Source organism: Tachysurus fulvidraco, chromosome 19, assembly GCF_022655615.1.
Source record: "Tachysurus fulvidraco isolate hzauxx_2018 chromosome 19, HZAU_PFXX_2.0, whole genome shotgun sequence".
Taxonomy (NCBI): domain Eukaryota; kingdom Metazoa; phylum Chordata; class Actinopteri; order Siluriformes; family Bagridae; genus Tachysurus; species Tachysurus fulvidraco.
The window spans coordinates 13319137-13341681 of NC_062536.1; the positions used below are offsets into that span (position 1 = coordinate 13319137).

The 22545-nt window shown below is 38.7% G+C and overlaps 1 protein-coding gene across 4 annotated transcripts in view; it reads left to right on the plus strand.

Annotated features, from left to right (window-relative positions):
* Positions 1–1528: 1528 nt before the first annotated feature.
* arhgef39 (Rho guanine nucleotide exchange factor (GEF) 39) overlaps positions 1529–22545 on the plus strand; it is a 48454-nt gene continuing 27437 nt past the window's right edge. Inside the window, exons 1-5 of one of the 4 annotated variants that reach the window (XM_027151909.2) lie at positions 1529–1658; positions 6393–6596; positions 7289–7383; positions 13530–13650; positions 16137–16255. In XM_027151909.2, coding sequence (XP_027007710.2) covers positions 6447–6596; positions 7289–7383; positions 13530–13650; positions 16137–16255 — 485 coding nt within the window. In that variant the 5' untranslated portion in view covers positions 1529–1658; positions 6393–6446. Of the gene's footprint in view, positions 1659–1711; positions 1976–6392; positions 6597–7288; positions 7384–13529; positions 13651–16136; positions 16256–22545 lie in introns of those variants that run through there. The other 3 variants (XR_007138728.1, XM_047804394.1, XM_027151910.2) reach the window with 3 other exon arrangements.

A 22545-nucleotide genomic window follows, 5' to 3' on the forward strand; every position in this document is an offset into this window, starting at 1 on the left:
GCACTTGAGCTTTGGAGGAGGTGAAAGATCAGAACAGACTAAAAGGCTAAAGCACTGCTGCATCACTCTCACATAGAGATGAAGCAATGAAGCAAGAGCTAAATACTGCTCCATTACTCTCAGCTACATTGTTGGAACTGAACAAAATCATTAATGAAAATGGCAAATATGTTGATGAAACTAAATTCTAAACTTGAAAAGGAGTTATCACTGAATTTTCATTATAAAATAATGGTAAGATAAATGAGCAAGCCATTCAGTGTGGATTTTTCCTTTATTTTTATGGTATGACTATAAATATTATGGATTAAACCAATACTCTGTACTTATTTCTTTATGAATTAAAATGTATAATTTCCCTGATCCACACTACAGGCTTGTTGAATTATTTTAGTCTCCAAAACAAAAAGCTAAGTGCCCAAACTACTCATTACCAACATGTTGTATTCTCTCAGCTTGCTAGAAGTACATTCCTTGACCAACTACTTATAATATATACAGCAAATTCTTGCCTTTGGAGTAAATTCTCTGAGAGTTTATTCCAGCTACACTTGAATGTACTTGTGTGACAATGGAATAAATTCTAGTACAATGTTAAATGAATGCTCTTCTGGGAGTTGATTTTTCAGCTCTTTTAATGAGTTAAATCTAAACACCTGCGGAATTCAATTTCTACTAACATATAGAGTTAAAGTTAATTTCTACCTAGAGTTTATTTAAATAATAACCATTTCATAGTATTAACATATATAAAACACCAAAACTAGTTTCAGGTGAAAATAATTACAAGGAGAAAAACACAAATACATTTACAGCATTAGGTAGACACCCTCATCCAGTGTGACTTTTATACATCTGCCCCAGGAGAGGTAGATTAGCGGATCTGGGATTCAAACTCACTTCCATTTGATTAGTAGGCCAACACCTTATCCACTGAGCTACTATTTCCAAACAAGGTCAGCTTTCTCAGAAAACCCCTCACAGCATAAAAAATAGTTTAACAAATTAAAATGTCACTTTTACCTTCCTCACAACAAAGTCCAAGCCTATGCAGCTGGGCACAGGGAGGATGTAGACCAAACAACACCCAGGGAGTTGTATAGGCTCAACACCCAGTGCATGAACACCAAAATAGTACACCTTTAGAGTACCCTTTCCTTTACCCTCTAAACATCAGCTGTAGTCTAAGTTAGAAAATAAACTCGGAAAATCTAACTCTTACCCAAGTCTATATCTAACTCCAGAATATTCAACTCCTGTATTCAAACTCTTGACTGATATTTTACTCCAAACCAAGGACTTACATGAGACATAATAATTTGATTTGGCATCTGTCTTATCTATTATTATTACTATTATTATTATTATTATTATTATTATTAGTAGTAGTAGTAGTAGTAGTAGTAGTAGAAGAAGTATTTATTATTATTATTATTATTATTATTATTATTATTATTATTATTATTATTATTATTATTATTATTATTATTATTATCATCATCGGGACGTCAGATGGGACCGCGTGATCCCAAGACGCAACTCCTGACGTCAAGACGTCGTCAGCCGAGAACCAATAGCCATCTACGCAAACCCGGAAATTCCTAGACTAACAAAAAGACCGCCTGGATTCAATTTGAAAAGGATACACACTCTGTCAGGTTTGTCCATGTTTATTATGATATATATGGTTACAAACGACTACGGAAGGAGTTATATGTTTATTAATACAAGCTGTTGATAAAGCATAAAATGTGCGATGTTATACTTGTATTTTTACCTCGGTGCGGTAGTAAAACCTTCAGGCAGATGGTTTATATGTAGGGAAAATAGCAAGGGGAAGACAGGATTGTTTACAAATGACGTAAACCGCCTGCATTTTTGAGTATGAACAGAATAGAAAATAGGTGCTAACGTGTTTGTTTTAGAAAGAAGTCGTCTTTGGTAATGACATCGCAAACTAACTCTTTATTTACACGTAAGTCAACCCAACTCTCTGTTTACAGAATACTGTGATTTCTTGAAAGAATACTGACAAAAATAATCAGTGCAAAAAAAAACAAAACAAAAAACAACAACAAAAAAAATGTTTATAGATAATAACAGGATTTGATGATTACTAAACTTAGCAAAGAATGGTGATCGGTGATTGGTTGGTTGGAACAATGTGATCTCTGATTGGTTATTGGGAACAATGTGATCTCTGGTTGTTGGGAACAATTGTGATCGGTGATTGGTTGTTTGGAAGAATGGTGAACTCTGATTGGTTGTTGCGAACAGTGGTGATCTCCGATTGGTTGTTGGGAACAATGGTGATTGATTGTTTGGAACAATCAGCAGCGAGCTAGTGAACTTTATCAAGTGTAGGACAGTCTGATCACAAAGTCACTAGAATTATTATTTTATTTTTTTCTAAGCTTCAAATAATGTTGCCAAAGGGGTTAAAAAAGTTATGAAATCTAGTCAACATGCTGCCAAAACAGAAATCCCATAGCATCTGATTTCCAGCATTCTCATTGCATCATTCAGTGAGCCAGTGGATGGGGCGGGACCATCTTAAAAGACAACGCCCATCAGAATAGGGTTGCCTAATAATAGGAGCTATTTGCAGTAACACTTAACTTTAGGACTAACGGACCCAAACCATGACGGCAAAATTAGACACCCACCTCAACATAGAAATTGATTTTCTTCCTTTATTATTTTTCTTACCAGAGCTTTTTTTTCTGGTAAAAGTAGTGACTGCTCTGTCTTTTGTCAGCAGAAACATGCCCAACAAATCTGGGTAATACAATAAATGGGGGAAAAAAAGCAGTGACTGTGTAGAGATTAAATTGTGTTGGTCAGGCGGCATGTCCGGAGTGTGTTCCTTCCTCGTGTCCTGTGTTCCTGGCACAAGCTGCAGATCCACCATAACCCTGGCCTGGTTAAAACATTTAGACCAATGAATGAATAAAGAGTAAATTGTAGCTGATGGACTCAGACGTATCTAATTGCGGCACATGTTTCAGACTCTGTTTCTTATCACTGCCTCAGGAATCATTATATAATATTTTATCGTGTCTCTAGCATTTGCAATTTTTAATTACTCTCCTTTCCTGAAGTAAGCTAAATGAACATAACCGGTGGCAACATGGGGTTGATTTTTCTGCTTGGTCCATCTGCTCGTTATTAAATTGCGAGATTTGTTTACATAAATGAACAGAGGGCTTTGTGGTTTCTAGGTAGCCTGAGAAGCTGTTTTATTTGTCTTATTAATTTTGCGAGAGAGAATAAACAGAGGCTGGTGAGGGAAGCCTGTTTTCTAGCTGATGTAATATGAGTGATGCCAGGAGCTACCTTGTTTCATAGATGATCCATAACATTAAGCGTAACTATAAATGGATAAAAATCATGTCATCTTTTGCTCAATAAAACTCTAGGTGTAATCATTGGAAAGAACTGTAGAAGAAGAAAGTATAATAAGAATAAAACACTTTATAAGCTGTTCTAGTATAAGTCTTTGTTAGCTGATTGTTTTCCTGTGACAGCACTATTGATTGTGTTTTTATTTCCTGACTTTATAATCTAGCCTGTGCTCATATGGGATCACTTTTTGTTACTTTATATAAGCAAGTGGACTAATCTTAAGGTGTTTAGAATTTCGTCTTTCTACATAGTTCCTCTCCAAAGGAACGGAATATTGCAGATTCGCTGCACACTGCTGATATCTGATCAAATCGTACTTGCTGTAATTGGAGCATTTCGCTTATTTCAGGTGTTTGTTTAAAGAAATAAGCAACGTTACCTACAAATATATTATGTTCAAGCTTGAAATGAGAATTAAAGTCTAGGCTTATCTTGTTTTCAGCGAGCGGTTTGCAAGGTCAAGCGGTAATAGAAAGCCCATAAATCCTAATTAGAGCATCAGAAAGTCATCATTTGGAACCTGAGCCCATTGAGTGTATGTCTGTTTATCCTTTGAATGCTTTTGATTTGCTTACTGTGCACCGTTTCCCCCAGCCCTCCTCAGTTGGCCTTTAATTGGCTTCACTTGGCCAAAAAATGCTGCTGTATCCCCTTAAAAATTGGATGATTGTGCAAGAGAAGTGATGCAATTTAGAGTAAAACATCTTGGCTTTTGCTTATTGTAGATATAACCAGGGCTACATGGTGTACTTATTACTTCTGACTTTTTAACTCGCTTATTTGTGCTGTTTTGGCTGCCAGACGCACACCGAGCCGAGCCCGGGTGACTGACACTGCTTATGCAAGCACGGCCGCACAAAAGTGGACAAACAGCACATTGTTATGGCACCTTTTATAATCCACCTTTGCTAGCAGTCAAGCTACTGGTCCGAGGTGTTAATGAGTGCTCTGCTGGCAGCCGTCGTACAGCGGCTCTTAGGAGAAGAGCTCGAGCCTCCCCCTGCTTTGGTTCGCGCTGATGGAGGTGGCTTGTTTACCATGTTAGAGAGCGGCTGACGCCAGCTTCCCCGGGGACAGCACAAGGGTTAATTGCTGTTAAAGTGGTGGTGTTGTCCCTCTCTCCTGCCCTGATGCTCCATTAGAGCTGACACTAATGAGGCAGCGCACGGACGACACCCTAGAGCTGGGGCACAGTGTGAGTGAGTGAGTGAGTGAGGGAGAGAAAGAGCAGCAGAGAGTGATGGAGGAACTGTGTTCAGCAGAGTGCAGGCTAGGTCATAGATCAAGAATGTTGCGTAGTGATGGCGAGTGTGTCGGATGTGTGTAACTGCTTTCCTTTAATTGGAGGTTCAGATAGGGCTGATGGCCTACACATGGTTTATCATGAGTTCAATCGTGCAGTCGAGTTGCTAATATTTGTAATTTAAATAGGATCAGTGCAGGAGATATGACAAACATCATGTTTACGATACTTAATGTCATCTATACAATGCACTATATGTATATAGCGATAGACAATTTCCTCCAAAAGTACTGGAACAAAAGGTCAATTCTCTTTGTTCTTGGTTTTGCTATTAGATCAAACAAGGAATATGAGCTGATAAAATGGATATGAAAAGTTTACACACCAGGAACAACAATGTTTGTGATCATTTATGAATGACGAATCATGTCCAAACTTTTATCCACTCTCTGTGTAAAATTACAATTAGTAAAAGTTAAGTGAAAACCGATCAAACAAATTTTAGGAAAATTAGGGAAAAAAAATATCCTGCAGAAGTATTCACTCCCCTAAAGTTTAAAGTTTAGTAAGAGTCTGTCAATGTCGCACATCATGATTCTTTCAAAAACATTCACAATCCAAAAAATTGTAAGGGCATTTCAACTGTGCATGACCTATGAGCTTATATGTTTCTGATCATCCTTTTGTACTCCACATTTTAATTCTTGTGGTTCATTTCTGTACTTCTTTTGAATTCAAATCTGACCTTCCAGATTACTGCAGATGAGTGGATTACTTCTTGTTTGTCTCTGTTTCTGGTCCTTCAATCCTGGCCTGTGAAGGTTGTTGTGGATGTCACTGAATGTTGTTTGGGTTTTTCTTCACGGTTCTCGCAACTTTTGTCATCGGCTGCTGTTGTTTTCCGTGGCTGACCTCTTTAATGTCTTCTTAGTACACCAGGACGTTCCATATTGTATTGTCTATACCGAATGTTTGTGCAGAGGCTCTGATTGATTTTCCCTCTTTTCTCCCACAGACAGCTCTCTGATCTTCATGTTGGTTTATCCTATTTTTTTAACAACAAACATTCACACCTGTGAAGCCCTAAATTAGTATGTGGTCATTTGGGAAGCATGTAAATATCTTCTGTAGCTTCTAAATGGCAGCAGTAAATGAACAAATATGGCATTTATACAAATTAACCATTTATACTGATCAGCTTGTTCAAAAGTTTATACCCACGTCCTACCTGGCTATAAATGTATATCCTGTTACATTCGTGAACATCAGTGAACACGTAATGGTTGTGTTCGAACCGCTCAGTTGTCCTCGGCGTGAAAAGACGGATTTCAATCTCTCATGAACAAGCAACACAAAACGTAAAAAACGGTTATCATTTATCATCTAGGTATCAACACAGTATTAAGAATTAAACGTATGGTAAAAAAAAAAAAAAGTAATATAGACATCTGTTATGTGAAATAACTTATTCAGGGTAGAACTAAATAGAACCAGTAGATAAATCCCTCCTTTTTTTTAAATGATTTACATTTGTAGATACTGCCACGTGTATGTAAACTTATGACCTCAGATGTAATAGTGATAATAGCATAACAGACCTAGTCAAATTATAAAGGACATAAAAGATATCACTCAGGAAGTCGATCAACCGTAAGAGATATAATATCACCCTAATGTGTCTTTACTATTTCTCTCTATACATTGTTTTTTCCCCCATTGTGATGCATATCAAATGTTATTTCAGAATAAAGGATAAACCCCTGTCTAGCTCTGGAGACGGAACCCCAGCTGGACAGTTATGAGTTTTTCTCCGAGCCCATGCGTTCCTGGGGGCGTGCGCAGCATCCAAGAGCAGAGGGAACGCTGGGACAGGAAGAGGAAGCGGACCGGACGAGAGCTGGTCCAGAGTGAGCAGAGATACTGTGAAAAGCTGGACCTGATCACCACGGTAAGACTTTGAGTGCTTCTCGATCTCATTTCAGCAATCACGCAACAGAAATTAGCTTTTTTAAGAATTCAGCGATTCTTATACAGAAAAGTCGAAGCGGCTCGAAATTGCAAGTAATTACACGATATCTTAGTTACGCTCCTCTCCGTCCCTGAAAGTAGCACTCCTAAAGTTTCTATTTTACTCTTCAGTGATTCTCGACACTATCACACAATTTTCCTTCTGTGGTTTCTAACTCACCGAAGGCCTTGAGCACATTCAATTTACACAGCTCAATTTATTCCTAAATGACCTGAGAGCACCGCAGCTGTTTCTGTATGTGCCATTGTTTCTGCGTGCGTCAGAACGATTAATATTTGAACCCAGAGAGCGAGCACGGCATACCGCGTTATTCCTCTTGTTTTGCAGCGTGTTTTGTTAGGTAAGTGCCTGATTATTAAACCCCACGCATATTTTTATGAGAATCTATATATTCTCCTTCAGGTTTTCCCCTGCCCTTGGGTCGTGTTGAATTAGTTATGCGCCTAACCTTTTAAAAATAATTGAGGTGCCATTGATGCGAAATGCTTTCCTGTGTGTCTCAAGGGTGTGCTGGGTGTAAGGTGACACTCACAAGATGAAGAGTTATGAATGAGAGGCGTCAAAACGATTTAATTTTCTCCTCCTTCTTCATCTCTCCTTCTCTTCTCTAGTACTTTGTGGAGATTCTGAAGGCCAAAGGAACCCTGAGGCAGGACATTAGAGAGAGCATCTTCAGTTCAATTAAATCAATTCATTTAGTAAACCAGTAAGTATCCTTTCAATAATTAACTGGTGAGTGTGTGTGTGTGTGAGTGTGTGTGTGTGAGTGTGTGTGTGTGTGTGAGTGTGTGTGTGTGTGAGTGTGTGTGTGAGTGTGTGTGTGTGAGTGTGTGTGTGTGAGTGTGTGTGTGAGTGTGTGTGTGTGTGTGTGAATGAGAAACAGAAAATGAAAAGCAGATGGAAGGTGAGTGAAATGGGGCTAAAGAAGGATAGAGGGAGCGACAGACAGTTAAAGGGAGAGAGGTGGACTCGAAGAAATAGACAAGTAGAGTAAGAGGTGAATGGGGAGAGAGAAAGAATGAATGATTTACAATGAGACAGAGGTGCTGTAGATAAACAGAGACATGGAAAGAGACGGATAGACAGACCGAGAGAAAGACAGAGGCAGCAAACAAGAGAGACAGCTTAGAGAGAGAGAGAGAGAGAGAGAGAAAGACAAAACAAGACAAAGTAACAGACACACAGAGACTGAGCGAGCACACAGTCAAAAGGAAGAGAGGTCTGTGGTAAAGGGGAGCATGAGACGTACAGATAGTGAGAGACACTGTGAGAGAGAGTTACACAGAGCGAGAGACGGGAAGCGCGAGCTAGCGCTTTAAGAGAATGAGGAGGTTGTGAGTATTAATTGGACTCTGACAGTGAAATGAAGTTTGGAGTCTTATCTGTGTATTGTGTAAAGTGAAATCAGGAATCAATGAAGCTTTTGCGTTTAGGTTTACAGCTGCACTTTCTCCTAACTGCACTCCTCTGCTTAAACACCCTCACTATCACCCCCATTCTTCCCCATAATGACTGGCACTTATGTCCTCCAAGCAGCACACACTGATTACAGCATGTTTTAATAAATGCTGATGTTTTGAATAGAAAAACATGCATTTTTCAGGGATGTTACAGCTCTCTCTCTCTCTCTCTCTCTCTCTCTCTCTCTCTCTCTCTCTCTCTCTCTCTCTCTCTCTCTCTCTTCCTCTTCTTTTTTTTCCTTTTCCCTTTTTTAACCCTCCTGTAGCAGCTTGAGCTTCAGAAAGCAGCTTGTTTGCTACGAGGCCTGCTGTTTTTAATGGGGGCCGGAGCTCTCAGTACTCATTTATGAAGTCTAGTTGTGACTTGTGCGCGGGCTTTTCGGATTCTCTGCTTGAGGGAACCTCGCTTCGTGACAGCCGGCCCGAATGAAAAGCCGGGCCAGGGAGAAATGAAAGGACGAAGATGAAATAGCACAACAGGAGGAAGAAAAAAGCTAGCTTGAAGTCCTGTCTGAGCATTGATCTTTCAGGGTGGGTAGAACAAACTACCAAATTAACTAAACAAGTGTCAAGAAGTCGCTCTCGTGAGCGCTGGATTTCTCTGTATGGACTAAGGAGCTGTTGTGAAGAACTGAATTTTGTAGATTTTTTTTGATGTGGTGCAGGTTTAGTGCACATGAAAGCAGCACACAAGCAGCCTAATTTCCTCTCCTAGTGTCCAATAACAACAGAGAAATGAAGCCTCCAGCTTGTTTTATGTTTTTTCTTTTTCTTTCTTTCTTTTTTTTTTATTTACCTAAAGCCAGACTGGCATTTGCCATCTTTAATGACGTGATCAATACAGATGCATGTCTGATAGGATCTTCTGGCTTCTAACACGATTGGACGGTGTCGGGCTCCACAGCAACCGTGCACACGTTTAGCCTTTCAGACTAAACAGCATCAAGACAAAACCGTGACAGCAGCGAAAGGGACTCATCCTCTGCTGTGTTGATTGAGAATCATATTTGCGGTGTGAATAATGAATCACTACGAGTCCCAGAGGCTCCCATCATTGCCAGACTGACGGGCTGCGGCGGCTGAATGAAGATGGAGGGCTGAGTTACAGAGGCTGATGTATTGGATAAATTGGTACTCAGTTACCATATATCATCATTAGAATCGGTTATTGAATGTCTGCGTGAGCCGTAATGCCAGCCTCTCAATTTACATCCCTGAACAGACAGTAGGAGCTGTCTAATCTGCACTTATCGGGTCGTGTCTTCAGGTGTGCTGTAACATCTGATGTAGGAAAATCATTTTTCAGTTTTTCACAAATTGCAGCAAAAATCTTTTTTTATACACTGAAGTCAAACCGCACTGATTTTCTCTTTGAATATCATAAATGTGATCATTTTATCCGCCCACGATTCAAGTCTCTAAGAGTTAAACACCTAAGGCTTGATTATTTAGTGACATACAGTCGATTAGGTCTGCCAGGGGTTCGATTAAACGCGATCTCGAAACAGATGGCAATTCTTAAACGAACAGATTAAGTCAAAGCGCAGAGTTCATTTTAATGTAACGACTTGTTATTAACAGCAGTCACGTCTGCATGTCATTCCGAACGCTGACCTGTCAGCTAAAGAGACTTCTTGTTGTAGATCTATAAACTATAACAAAAATAAACTAGCTGTCAGTAACTGAGGGTAGAAGTGTTTCAGTGTAAATCATCCAGGCTTCAGACGCTCTGCTCATGGCTCGTTGAGTGACTGATATGTTTTGTGTACTGGTCTGGAGAGAAGTTTCAGTATCTTAAGGCTGTGATCTGATCTGCTGTATTTTCAAGAAAAGAATCTTTTAAATACAACATGCAACAGAGATGCAAACATCTACGGTTTCGTTTATCGTTTCAATATCGTTTAGGAGCCCTGTTTAGTGCTCTGGGTTGTTGATCGAAAGATCAGGGTTCAAGCCCCAGTGCTGCTAAGCCTCCACTGTTGGCCCCCTGAGCAAGGCCATTAACCCTCTGTGCTCCAGGGCCGCTATATCATAGCTGACCCTGTGCTCTGACCCCAACCTCCAAAGCTGGGATATATACAAAGAAGGAATTTCACTGTGCTGTAATGTATATGTAACAATAATGACTTAACTTGTTGATTTGACATAATATCTTGAAATAAAAGAATTATTTTAAGACATACTGTAGCTCTTGAACAACTTGTGATTCAAGGTTTGTGTAAAGAATTGATGTAAATAGTAACAGTTACTGAAAAGCTCAAAGCTATCACAGCTTCTAATAATTCATAGTTGAATTCCTTCTCCAGATTAATTTGCTTATAAGCGTCAGGATTTTGCAGAGCGTTGGGATCGAACCATACTTGAATAGTAAATATGTGACGGATGCATTGAGTGTAAATGTAAATGCGATGCATAAACACCTAATAATAGCTTGTATATAGGACAACGCGGTGTCGCTGTCGGTGGTGAAGAAAGGTGCTGTTCAGGCTGAGCGATGCTTTATATTCTGTCTTGTTTTCTCGGTCACTTGTGTGTTATTACACAGCACTTGGAATTAATATTCATCTGTCCCACTTGTATATGAACGAAGCTATTGTTTAGTCGAGTCTGTGCCCACCCTAGATGTCACAACTGCTACAAATGAAAGTGGATTAAGATGGCGCAGACAGAATGCTAATATTATCTTTAGTGTCTTCCGGTGGCCAAAAAATGTAATTGCTCTTAAAAAAAAAAAACAAGGAAAAAGAAAAAACATAAAAACGTAATTCGTAATATCATATTTATTACAATAGCCTCTGGCTGTGAGAGAAGGGAAATGGAAAGCACAGTTTTTTCCCGGCCTTTGCCCTCGTTACAACTCTCTCAGCTGCTCCGGCATCTACTGATTACGAATAGCGGCTACCTTTGGCTTGCAACTTCATTAAAATCTATTTAAATCAACTTCAACTGCAAAAAAGTGTTCCTTCTTCCTGTATGTAAGGATGTAAAGTCTTAGGGAACATCATTAGAGAGCTGGAAAGTAAGTGTGTGTGTGTGTGTGTGTGTGTGTGTGTGTGTGTGTGTGTGTGTGTGTGTGTGTGTGTGTGTGTGTGCTACCTTGCTGTAAGTTTGGATAATAAGCTCCCTCACAAGCGTCAGCGCCCTCTCCCTCACATCCTTGAATTCCATGTGCGTCGCTGTAATGTGCGTGGCAGCTGAGGCGTCTGCGTGCTTGCGTGTGTGTGTGTGTGTGCGCGCTCCACTTTGGGTGTGTTTTGTTCAGGGATTTGTGCTGTAGAAAATGCCACAGTGATGCCCTTAGGTCCTAACCCTACTGCATTGGCCTTGAACCACTGTCACAGCCAACTGTCAGGGCTTTACTCGATGCCGCACAAACGCTTTAATTTGCAAACAGCTCTACCTACGAACTTTGCATAACCCTCCTCGTTATCTTCCCACTTTACAAACGCTTCAATTTTCAAAATAGCGCAACATTTTGTTGTTTATATTTCATTCGTGGCTGTGCATGCACAATGCTTTTTTTAAACGCAAGCTCCGACTCAGGAGAAAGCTGCCAGGTGAAGCTGTATTTATTTACCAACAACATCAATGCGCCCGTGTGTTAAACGGTGCAAATATTTCTCCTACGTCTAGCATATGTTTTCAGAGTTAATTAGCGATCCGTTGAGGATCCTTCGAACGAAGTTTATCAAGTCAACAAAATGGATCTCGTACTGAGGTTGTTGTTTCTCTTTTCTCCATGTCCTCCTACGTTTCCCTGAACTCTGACGCTTATCTACAAAGCCAAAGATGGACCCCTATGTACTTGACAAATCATACTGCTGTGTATCATGTTCCCGCAATTCTCCATCCCTCAGGACATAAGGAAGATACACCTCAAGACTTTTCTCTGTACTGAACTATACTTTGATGTTTGAGAAGCTCAGTCACTGGCTGTCTTTCAATAAAGACCCACCTCTTATTTTAAACACTTAAACCACTTATCCAAGTAAGATCTAAATCTACTCACCTTGGTGTTCTACTCTTGTCTTAATATCGTACCAACTTTCCTACCAACTCTTTTTTTTTACAAGTACATCTACAGAATGGATATTGACTTATGGGACATTTTTAATAAGTATAAACGAATATCACAAGTCTGATAGAAACGGAGTCAGGACTCTGTTGGTTTTCAGTTTGAGACGCGTAGTTTTATCAATGTTACTTTACAAAGAATTTTAGTGGTTGAAGATCATTTGATTTATTAGGTTTTAGATTTATTAGCTTATGAACAAGCACTCGGGGCATTTCGAGAGAAGCAACGGGTTTAGCAGCAATATCAGCATTTACTTTGAAATATCTGTGTAGGGGGGTGTACATTTTTATTTATTTATTTTTTCTAACTTTTCTATGAATATTTTGTGACTAGTACGGTAAGTAAAAACAGAAAAACTTCCAAAAAACTGTTAATTTTTAGAAGACTGAGTATCTCCTGTCATATGAGTCATTCAGCATCACTGTGGAGTGTGACATGACAACGAAAATCGTTGATAAGCATGGACACAAAACAGGCAAAAATTCTAATTTTATTTTATTTTTTATTTTTTTTGGCTTCTGGTTAAAAAAAAAGTTAAAGGTGTTTAGGTAAATAGCAGTAGACTCCGGTTTAGATCTTGACCTGTTTGTCTGGTTGTTTGGAAAACCAGCCAAAAAAATGATGATTTTTGCCAAAAATTTGGGATTCAACATGCTTTGACATCTCTGCCTTGAAAAACTGAAAATATATTTCAGCAGAATGACACACAGTTGTGTTTATTTCCTCATTGCCAAGGCTGTCTTCCTGCAAATATCATGTTTCATATGGAGGTAGTTTAGCAAACATTGTGTTTTTAAAAAAAAAAAAAAACCCTCAGTCTGCTTAAAGATGTCTAAAACCTGGCTATTTATTTTTTTATTTGTGGGTTGAATGTCATGCTTTGATCAAGTTGCTGGATGGCTGCATGCTGCAGTGAAACGGACGGCCTGTAATCACATGCTGGCTGTCAAAATGTCTGCTGTGTTGCCAGAAGCTAAACTTTAAATGCAATTTACACTCTTTTCACTTTAATAATGCTATACTATATAGAGAAAGAGATTCCAGTTCAGGAATGTCTGTGCTTTTTTCATATATGAAATCTATATAATGTAAATAAAGTAGAAAATGTCTGCAGTTCACCTTGTGAAAGGGTTGACCAGCCCTCAACACATCTGTAGTAGACTGAGGTTGTTTGTTTGTTTGTTTGTTTGTTTGTTTGTTTGTTTGTTTTTATTAGTGGCTATAAAGCTGTATAATTCATCACTTTAAATAAAGACAACCTCATAAATTTTGTAAAGGTTTAAAAAAATAATAATAAATGTTTTGTGCTTGTGCCAGGACGCTGCTTGGCCATCTGGAGGACGGTAACTTCGGCGTCGGGTTTGATCAGTTCTGCCCTCACATGCACCTCTACAGCACGTACGTCAACAACTTCCATACAGCAAAGAAGATCCTCGCAGTAAGTTCACCCAGACCTGTGTTTTTATTTCTAACAAATTATTCTAAGAAACGATCCCTAAATGAGCCATGTACAAATTCCCCAAACTGAATTCTCTCCATTGTTGTTTCAGCGTGATTTGGATTTGCCTTTGATTTTGTCATTTATTGTGTTACCTCTGTGCTCACGTCTGTCTCTATACGTTCATAAATATGTATTTGTTATAGATTTATGCTAAAACATGAGATTGACAGTAGATCATTCTTCAGCTCTAATTAGTCTGAACCCATTAAACCTTTTGGATCGTTGCTCATCAGTGTAAAAAAAAACATTAAAAATTTCTCCCATTGTGCAAAAAGAAAAGAGAGCTCACTGTTGGGTCAGTAATTCAAAGATCGCCACTCAAAATGATTGACGTTTGGAGCGATTTAAAAAAAAAAAAAAGATAACGTCACCACCTACCTGATTAAGGCTGGTGGATGACACCCTGTGCAAACAGATCTCTCTCAGGCAAAGCCCAGTGGTACCATTAAGTCCAACACTCCCGTCTCATTAGGCCTGACTTAAGTGGGCAGCCTCCGTCAATTGGCCCCCCCAAAAAAAGTGTAATAGAGTCTCTCTCTCTCTCTCTCTCTCTCTCTCTCTCTCTCTCTCTCTCTCTCTCTCTCTGCTAATTAGCTCCTCCTTCAGTATGGCACCTGTACCCTTGTCTATGGATGACTGATTCCTTGTTAAGCCAAATCAGCTTGCAGTTAAAGAATTATCACCACACTATGCTAATGCTAGCGGTAACTACCAGTCAGGCGCCTTTTTCCAAACCGGACAGATTCAAATTAAAGCCTGATTCTCGAACATGGTTTAGGAAGAAAAGAAAAAAAAAAAACTATTCCAAATGTTTTCCTCACCTATCAGCCCAGAAGCCAAGGCTAACATCACAAACATCTGCTCTTATTTATCTGTGGGAAGCCTGGAGCTTCACAGATATTAATGTCTTAATTAAGAGGAGGGATATGTCCGCACCAAATTGACTGATTCCCATCGATTCGGGACCGAGCTGTGTGAGTTTGCATCGATTTCCCCTACCAAGCCTACATGGCAGTAATTGCAGGAACACAGAGCAGCATGTTTGCCCTGACGTGTGACTCACACACCGGCAACCTGTCCCTCCAGATCACCACTGTGTCATTGACGTGGGGTGAGCTAATAAAGCATCTCTTCCAGATACAAGGGGCAGAATTTATTTGTGTTTAATGCCAAGGATTATGATTAGCTTATTAGATCTCGGTGTATAGATTTCGGTGTATATTTGTTTACTTGTCCGTTTTTGTTCATGTGCCCTAATCTGCTTTTTAGCAGATTCAAATCTATTTGAGCAGAAAAGTGGCAAATTAATCCAGAGTGAAATTAAGTGATGACAAAATTAGCGATCTTCATCAAGTAACCGTGTTAGTCCTGAAAATAAATATTAATCATTTTAAAATTAATTTTACACACTGCTTTAAATGATTACAAAAAATATTAGATGTGTTATTAGAATGGTGTGTGTGTGTGTGTGTGTGTGTGTGTGTGTGTGTGTGTGTGTGTGTGTGTGTGTGTGTGTGTGTGTGTCTGTGTGTCTGTGTGTCTGTGTGTCTGTGTGTCTGTGTGTGTGTGTGTGTGTGTGTGTGTGTGTGTGTGTGTGTGTGTGTGTGTGAGTGATTTTATTTATTTATTTATTTATTTATTTATTTATTTATTTATTCTTTTTTTGTTTTGTGCAATGAAATCAGCCAAAATAATTTCACTTAACATTCTCACAATCAGCCAAGGTTTGTTTTGGCCAAAATTCTGTCTTTAACATGTTACGAGAGCTCAGATTTAATAAACAATATTTCGTATATTTCTCAGATTGACCTTTTCATCATGCTTAGGCAGGTTTCACACGGGTAAGAAGCCAGTTTCTGTAACATGGCAGTCTTTGCAGTAGAAGTGTTTTCCTCACACGGTGAACATCGTGCACTGATGGTATGTGCTGTAGAGAAACAGATATAAACCTAATCTAAACACACAAAACCCATTTTTAGTTCTGTTCTGTTCATGCAAAACATAACAGTTCGGGAATCTTGTTGTTTTCAGAAATATATGCAGTGTATTAAAAACTGAGACAACTCTAAATTTAAAAAAAAGAAGAAAAAAAAAAGAAATTAACCCGGTTTTAGAAGTTTAATATATTACAAATGAACAAAGTAAATGTTCTTCAAGGTTCTGCACTATTTTTGCATTACAGACTGTTCTACAGTGCTGACCTTGGAGACTTCTTCTCAAAATTTCTCACACACAAATTTCCTGTTCATGTCAAGCGATAACTTTCTTTTATAGGAAAGGAGTCAACACCTTCTAACCAATCGGAATGCAAAATTCACTAACAAAAAAAACAGCGTTTGATGTGCAAATTATTTGACTAGATATTAAATCTTGTGATGGCTTGAGTGCTGAATTCTGTTGTTAAATATTTGTGGTGCATATAGGTGCAGTTGAAGAAAAACAAAGCGTTTCGACGATTTAAGAAGCTTCAGGAAGCCAGACCTGAATTCCACAAGCTGAAACTTGAAGACCTGCTTCCTCTTCCACTAGAGCGCATTCAACAGTAAGTGACACACACGTACACGGAGGCACACACACACACACACACACAATATTATTTATACTTTTATAGTTTCTTAGTATCTCTCTCACATGTACACTCATAGAGTATGATTTCAACCGGTGTGTGTGCCCGTGTGCATGTGTCTAACACACAAATACACATGTGTCTTTTCTTCTGGTGAAAAACACTTTGGTTCTGTGGAACATATTTCTTTTTCTCAAGCTCTTCAAGTATTGACTAAGATTGGCTCAGAAAGTTTTGACTCATCAGATGTCAGAGTAACTCAGGCATTGAATTCCATATTACGTGCAAATGAAATGAATTGTTCGCCAGCACAGTGCATTTTAAACCATCTGCTTTTGCGGAGAGATTACGGCCGTTCGACAGCTCCTACAAGATGGTAACATGGATATGTAGTCATTTTCTGAAGTGAACGTAATGCATTTTGGTTATGCATCAGTGTCTCCTGACACTGGCCAGTCTGCTTCCTTTGACGTGACAAAAGTCTTCTCGTTGGCTGTCAAATCACTCAACGCTCTCTTTCCTACATCTGACTGCGTCCGTACGGGAGAGGGGAAAACGTTTTTTTTTTTTTGTTTGTTTGTTTGTTTGGTTTGGGATTTTTTTTATTTTTTTAAGAGTAGGGGGTTTGTTGGGACTCACTTGTAGCCGTGCAGAAAAGCTGTCACCACCAGGTTACGCTTTCCATGCTTGAGTCATCCCTTTTTCTGTTTCGTTGCTTTGGTGGAGTCGCCGCAAAACACGCGCCACGTACAGAGGAAAGGCTTTGGATGACAGACATAATTATTGTTTGATGTCACGCTCACACCAGCCTCGAGACTGTCCAAGAACTGTCAAAATCGCCTTTGTTAAGCAGCCGAATTTGTTGGATGTAATTTCATGCGGTCGTGGTCTCAGCTGTTAATTAGTGTAACAGGGTGCGAAATGGGCTGAAACACGCTTAAGAGCCAGTGAAAATGATGTGACATTGCTTTATCAAGCTGCTCAAGTCGATCTTAATTAGGCTTTCATGTCACTCCGACTTTGTAAATATAGTTTTGGAACATGAAAGAAGCAGACACGATGTCAGCGTTGCAATGGAGATAATTATACCTTTAAATTTCTTCCACTTGCATAACAGTGTGTCTTTTCTGCCTTATATAATGCTATATGAGCATTTTTCTGTTTTGACACCTCCATCTGCCGTAGTGAAGTCCGTCTATACGGAAAAATAGAAATTCTCTTCTCAAAGCCTGGGAATTTCAATGGACTTTATTTGGTTTCAAAGCAAACGACAGCAAAAAATTAGGCTGTTTTCTTGATAATATTGTTGTGAACTGGTATTTACAGTAAGATATTCTCTCTCTCATTTCCTCTCATCCTGGTTTAAAAAGGCTACTCAATATCAGTCCCTGAACACCATGTTGAGACACAGATTTCAGGAAACGGACCCTTAGTGGTTTCCAGTGTCTACTCAAAACGAGCAAAACTCTCTCTTCTTTTTTCTTTTTTTTTTTCTTTCTTTTCCATATGTACAACCTGATGTCTATTTTCTCTGCTTCCTTTCTAACATGTGCCCATGACCCAGAACACAGACAAGATCTGTGGCAAATGTCTGAATTGAAAATTCTCTGAAAGATACTGAATTAGAGAATAAAGGTAGGTCGATGACCTGTGAAATTGTTAACCCTTCGTCTTTCCCTACTCGTTTTGTAGCATCACTTTTACACAAAGAGACATAATAAAGTAGCAGGCCACATTATTTCCAAATGGACCTGAACACCATGACAGTACATCGCAGCTTACGTATAAACGCCTGTTCTGTTAATTCCAGTCAGCGTGAAGTATAATGCTTGCAGGTCACAAGGCTTTTACCGAGATTAAAGTTAAAGTTGAAAGGAAGCATTGGATCGAATTCCTTTTTAAGGTGAAAGTGTTTGTCCGCTTCACTTTTCAACCCTGGGTTACGTCGTACATGGGGTTTTTCTATCGAGACGCGGGTTTGTTTGACACTGAACAAAAATAGCAAAAATTATTAATTGAATTCAAATGCGTACATTGGTTCCACATGAAAGAATGTTTAAGACAGGTTTTTTTTTTAGGGACATGATTTGATCATGTGAAGTAAATTTCTCTGAGCTCAGGGTGAACCCAGGACTCGGGTGCTGTGAGGGGTGACATTGCCCTCGTAGATGAGATTGTATTACATTTCCTTTCTTCCTTCATGTCCTTCTCTTTTCCTTCCTTCTTTCCTTCCTTCTTTCCTTCCTTCTTTCCTTCCTTCCTTCCTTCCTTCCTTCCTTCCTTCTGTAGTTCTCTGTTCTTCCGGCTGTCCTTTTCTTCCTTCCGTCTGTCCTTTTCTTCCTTTTTTCTGTCCTTTTCTTACTTTTTTCTGTCCTCTTTCTTCCTTCCGTCTGTCCATTTTCTAATTTTTTTCTGTCCTTCTCTTCCTTCCTTCCTTCCTTCCTTCCTTCCTTCCTTCCTTCCTTCCTTCCTTCCTTCCTTCCTTCCTTTCCTTTTCAAGGTTTTAAGTAGCTGTGTATTAGACACGTTGAATGTAGAATATAAATAAGACAATAAATAGAATAAGACAATAAATAGGACTTTTCTATACTAATCACTTGAAATGATTTTTGTAACTACGGTATATTTCCTCTGCCACTCACACTGACCTTTCAGTTTTCCCTTTTTATGATATGACTCTACAGTCAAAACTACAGTCAGCTGCTCTACAAATAACGGTACATATGAATGCACTCATTTGAATTCTTCATCATTTATATAGCAACAACTGCTTCATTGCTGCTGGAATTCCTTTCCAGACCCACTGCAAAATCTCAGAAAGATAATAAATCATGCTGCTTTATCTTGTATACTATAACTATAAAAGGCTAAAACATACAGTGTATATACAAGTTGTTTTTTTTAAATAGAAAAATTGTAATCTTCTGTGAAAGCAGCTCATTATTGATTATTTTCTTGATATAGCATTCTCCATCATGTTTAATTCCTTACATTTACCTGCCCGAGCCTCAGCTGTCCTCATTTTTTCATGTCTACATACAAAGAGGTTTAAGTATCTGCTTAAGCAGCGGTGCTACACTGAGCAGCCTCATTAAAGAGCTTTATATTTCATGCATTTACTCTCTCCACGGCTATTGATCCCGTAAATATAACATTACCTTCATCTTATCGACTTTCGCATGTTGACCTCGGCTTGCAAATGCTTCTGATAACTGCTTCGTGAGAGGAAAGGTTCTTGGAAGCAATTGAAAAAAAAAAAAATTCTTGGAAACAGAGAATCACTAAATGTGTGTGTTTTCTTCATTTTTCTGCCGTTGTACTTTTCAGTGCAAGGTTTGAGCTTTTTATTAGGTTTATTGGGCTTAGATGCATTACATACTTAGTAGTTTGGTAATTAGGAATTATCTAGTGTAGGATTTTATTTTGTTCTTTCTTTCTTTTTTTTTTTTTTCTTTTTTTTTCCTTTTTTTGCTTCGTTTTTAAACAGCTTTAAATATTAGAGATTACCTTTTATGTTCCTTTTTTTATCACCTTTCGTTCTTTCAAACTTTCAAACGTAGCTTTCTTTTTCTTTCTTACTCTTTCTTTCTCTATTTCTTTTCTTTCTTTAATGGGTCTTTTCTTTTTTTTCTATTCTTTTTTTTTTTTTTTTTACTTTTTTGTTGTTTTTCTGTCCTTCCCGAGTTTCTTTCTTTCTCTCCTTTTCTTCTATTTTTTATTTTTATTTTTTTTTACTTTTTTGTTGTTTTTCTGTCCTTCCTGAGTTTCTTTCTTTTTTTTTCTCCCGCGCTTCCGTTTTAAACTAATGTGTATCAGAGACCTTGAATGTAGAATGTAAGTAAACATTTCTGAGGATTTTTTGTCACTTTATTTTTATTGTGTTTATAGAAATGTTAATAATTTAAAATTCATTATTATTATTTTTTCTCCCACTCACACCAAGCTGCCCGAGCGTTTCCATCCCAAAGTATGTAAAACTCTGGAATTTACACTTGGACAATGCTGAGTCTGTTTTCATTCCCGATTACCGTTTAATTGTGGAGTTTTGGCAAGTGTAGTCGCCACCTCAAAGCGTCTTGCTCATCCTCAGCAAGCTATTAAAACGCCGTAATTATGCAACCGCCTGTGCAGTGTTCAATAACCCGTGTAGGAGCCTGACAGTTTCTGTTGTCTCTTAATTAGGAATTTTAATCCTTAATGTACGTATTTAAAGGGAAATAATTAGGCAGATATTTCTTCTCTTTTCTTCTGCACTGACATGTGTGTAAGTATGGAATGACCCATGTCTGTTCAGAGGGAAGTGATGGGGGGGGGGGGGGGTTTTAAAACATGAAGCTTATTTTATCTACATACTACAAAGGCATTAGCACAGCGGGGTGTATGCAACGGTAACTAGGCCAGTCGTGCTTTCTAACACACCATGCCTCTTCATTAGAATATCTGAACTGTTATAAATATGGCTCGGATTATGTTATTGTCTTGTTATCTTCTCTTTGCTTTGGTGTTAATGAGTGGGACAGGGTGGCTAAATGAGCATGTTTCTCCGACATTATTTGGAATGTGCTTTAATAATGTTCATTAGGCTATTCCCTTTTTTAAAGCTGCTGCTTTAATTAGATTTCCGCTGCACGCACACACACACACACACACACACACACACACACACACACACACACATACCCCTTCAGCCCTAATAAGGGCGTTCGTGCCTGATAATGCCTGTAATGTGTTTGTTACTACAACATGAGACACAGAGAAAAAGAAGCGAGATTATTTCTCTTTTTAAGTGCCTCATAATAGACAGAGGCTTTGCTTGATTCTTTTCCCTTTTTGATTGCTAATGAGTTATACAGCATTTCATACACTTGTGTGTTATTTTATGGTTTATTCAAAAAACACCGGTTCTCAAAAATGGGCTCCTGGGACCTTCATGCAGGGTTGCCAGGTCTGTGCAAGGTTTTCAGTGCACGCGCGCGCGCGCACACACACACACACACACACACACACACACACACACGTACATATATACACACATATATATATATAATGTGTGTGTGTGTGTGTGTATATATATATATATATTATGTGTGTGTGTGTGTGTGTGTGTGTAAGAAAGGTATATAGAATGGTGATATGGATATTATCCATATCATATCCATATCAGCATTTTCTATAACCTTCTTTGCCATATACACTATATGGTATGTCAAAGTAACTTGGACACCTGACCCTCACACTCGCCCCAAATTGTTTCCACAAAGTCTGAAGCACACAGTTGTGTAGAATTTATTTGTATGCTGTAGCAGTACAATTTCTCTTAAAGGCTCGAACTTGTTCCAACATTACAATGTCCCTGCACACAAAGAATAGACACAAAGTCTTACTGTGCCAAGGTTGGAGTGGAAGAACTGGAGTGTCCTGCACCGAACCCTGACTCATCCTCACTGAACACCTTTGGGATGAAGTGGAACACTGACAGTGCACCAGGTCTCCTCAGTGTCTGATCTCGCTAATGTGACTTCATGTGACTGAATGAACACAAATCCCCACAGCCATATTCCAAAGTCTGGTGGAGACCTTCCCAGAATAGTGGAGGTCATTATAACAGCAATGTGGGGAGTCACTTTGGAATGGGATGTTCAACCAGCATGTACTGTACGGGTTTGGTGGTCAGGTACTGTACATTGTAGATATACTGGCTGCACCCACACTTGCACTTTTACTTTGTTTGCTTTAACTTTTAGTGGAAAGAAATTCTCTTTGATTCTGATTATTTGCTTTAAAACAAGATCTAGTAGCACCAAATTCTTTCAAAACCAACCCAAAGAAAAAGACCAACAGGTTTGTTTTTCTTCCCACAACATTGTTCCAAAAAACCAACCCCAGACCCCTTTTTTTCTACAGTTTTTAACAGTTTAAACTTTTCTTCTATTATTGTTTTTTACTTTTTTGTTGTTTTTCTGTCTTTCCTGACTTTCTTTTTTTTTCTTTCTTTTCTTTACTTTTCTTTCTTACTTTTACTTCTCTTTACTTTACTTCTCTTTACTCTCTGTCTTGCTCTGTCTCGCTCTGTCTCTCCCTTTCAAAACTAACCGTGTTTAAATAATGTGCCTATTAGTAAAATAACTGTAATATATTCCTAAACTAAATCTGTACTGGAATTTATATGAGGAAATTACTTTCCAATTAAATGTGTCTTTGGCAGCAGAAAGTTTGAGAGCCACTGCTGCAGACTTTTTGTAGCCCGTTTGATTTGTTTGGTCTCC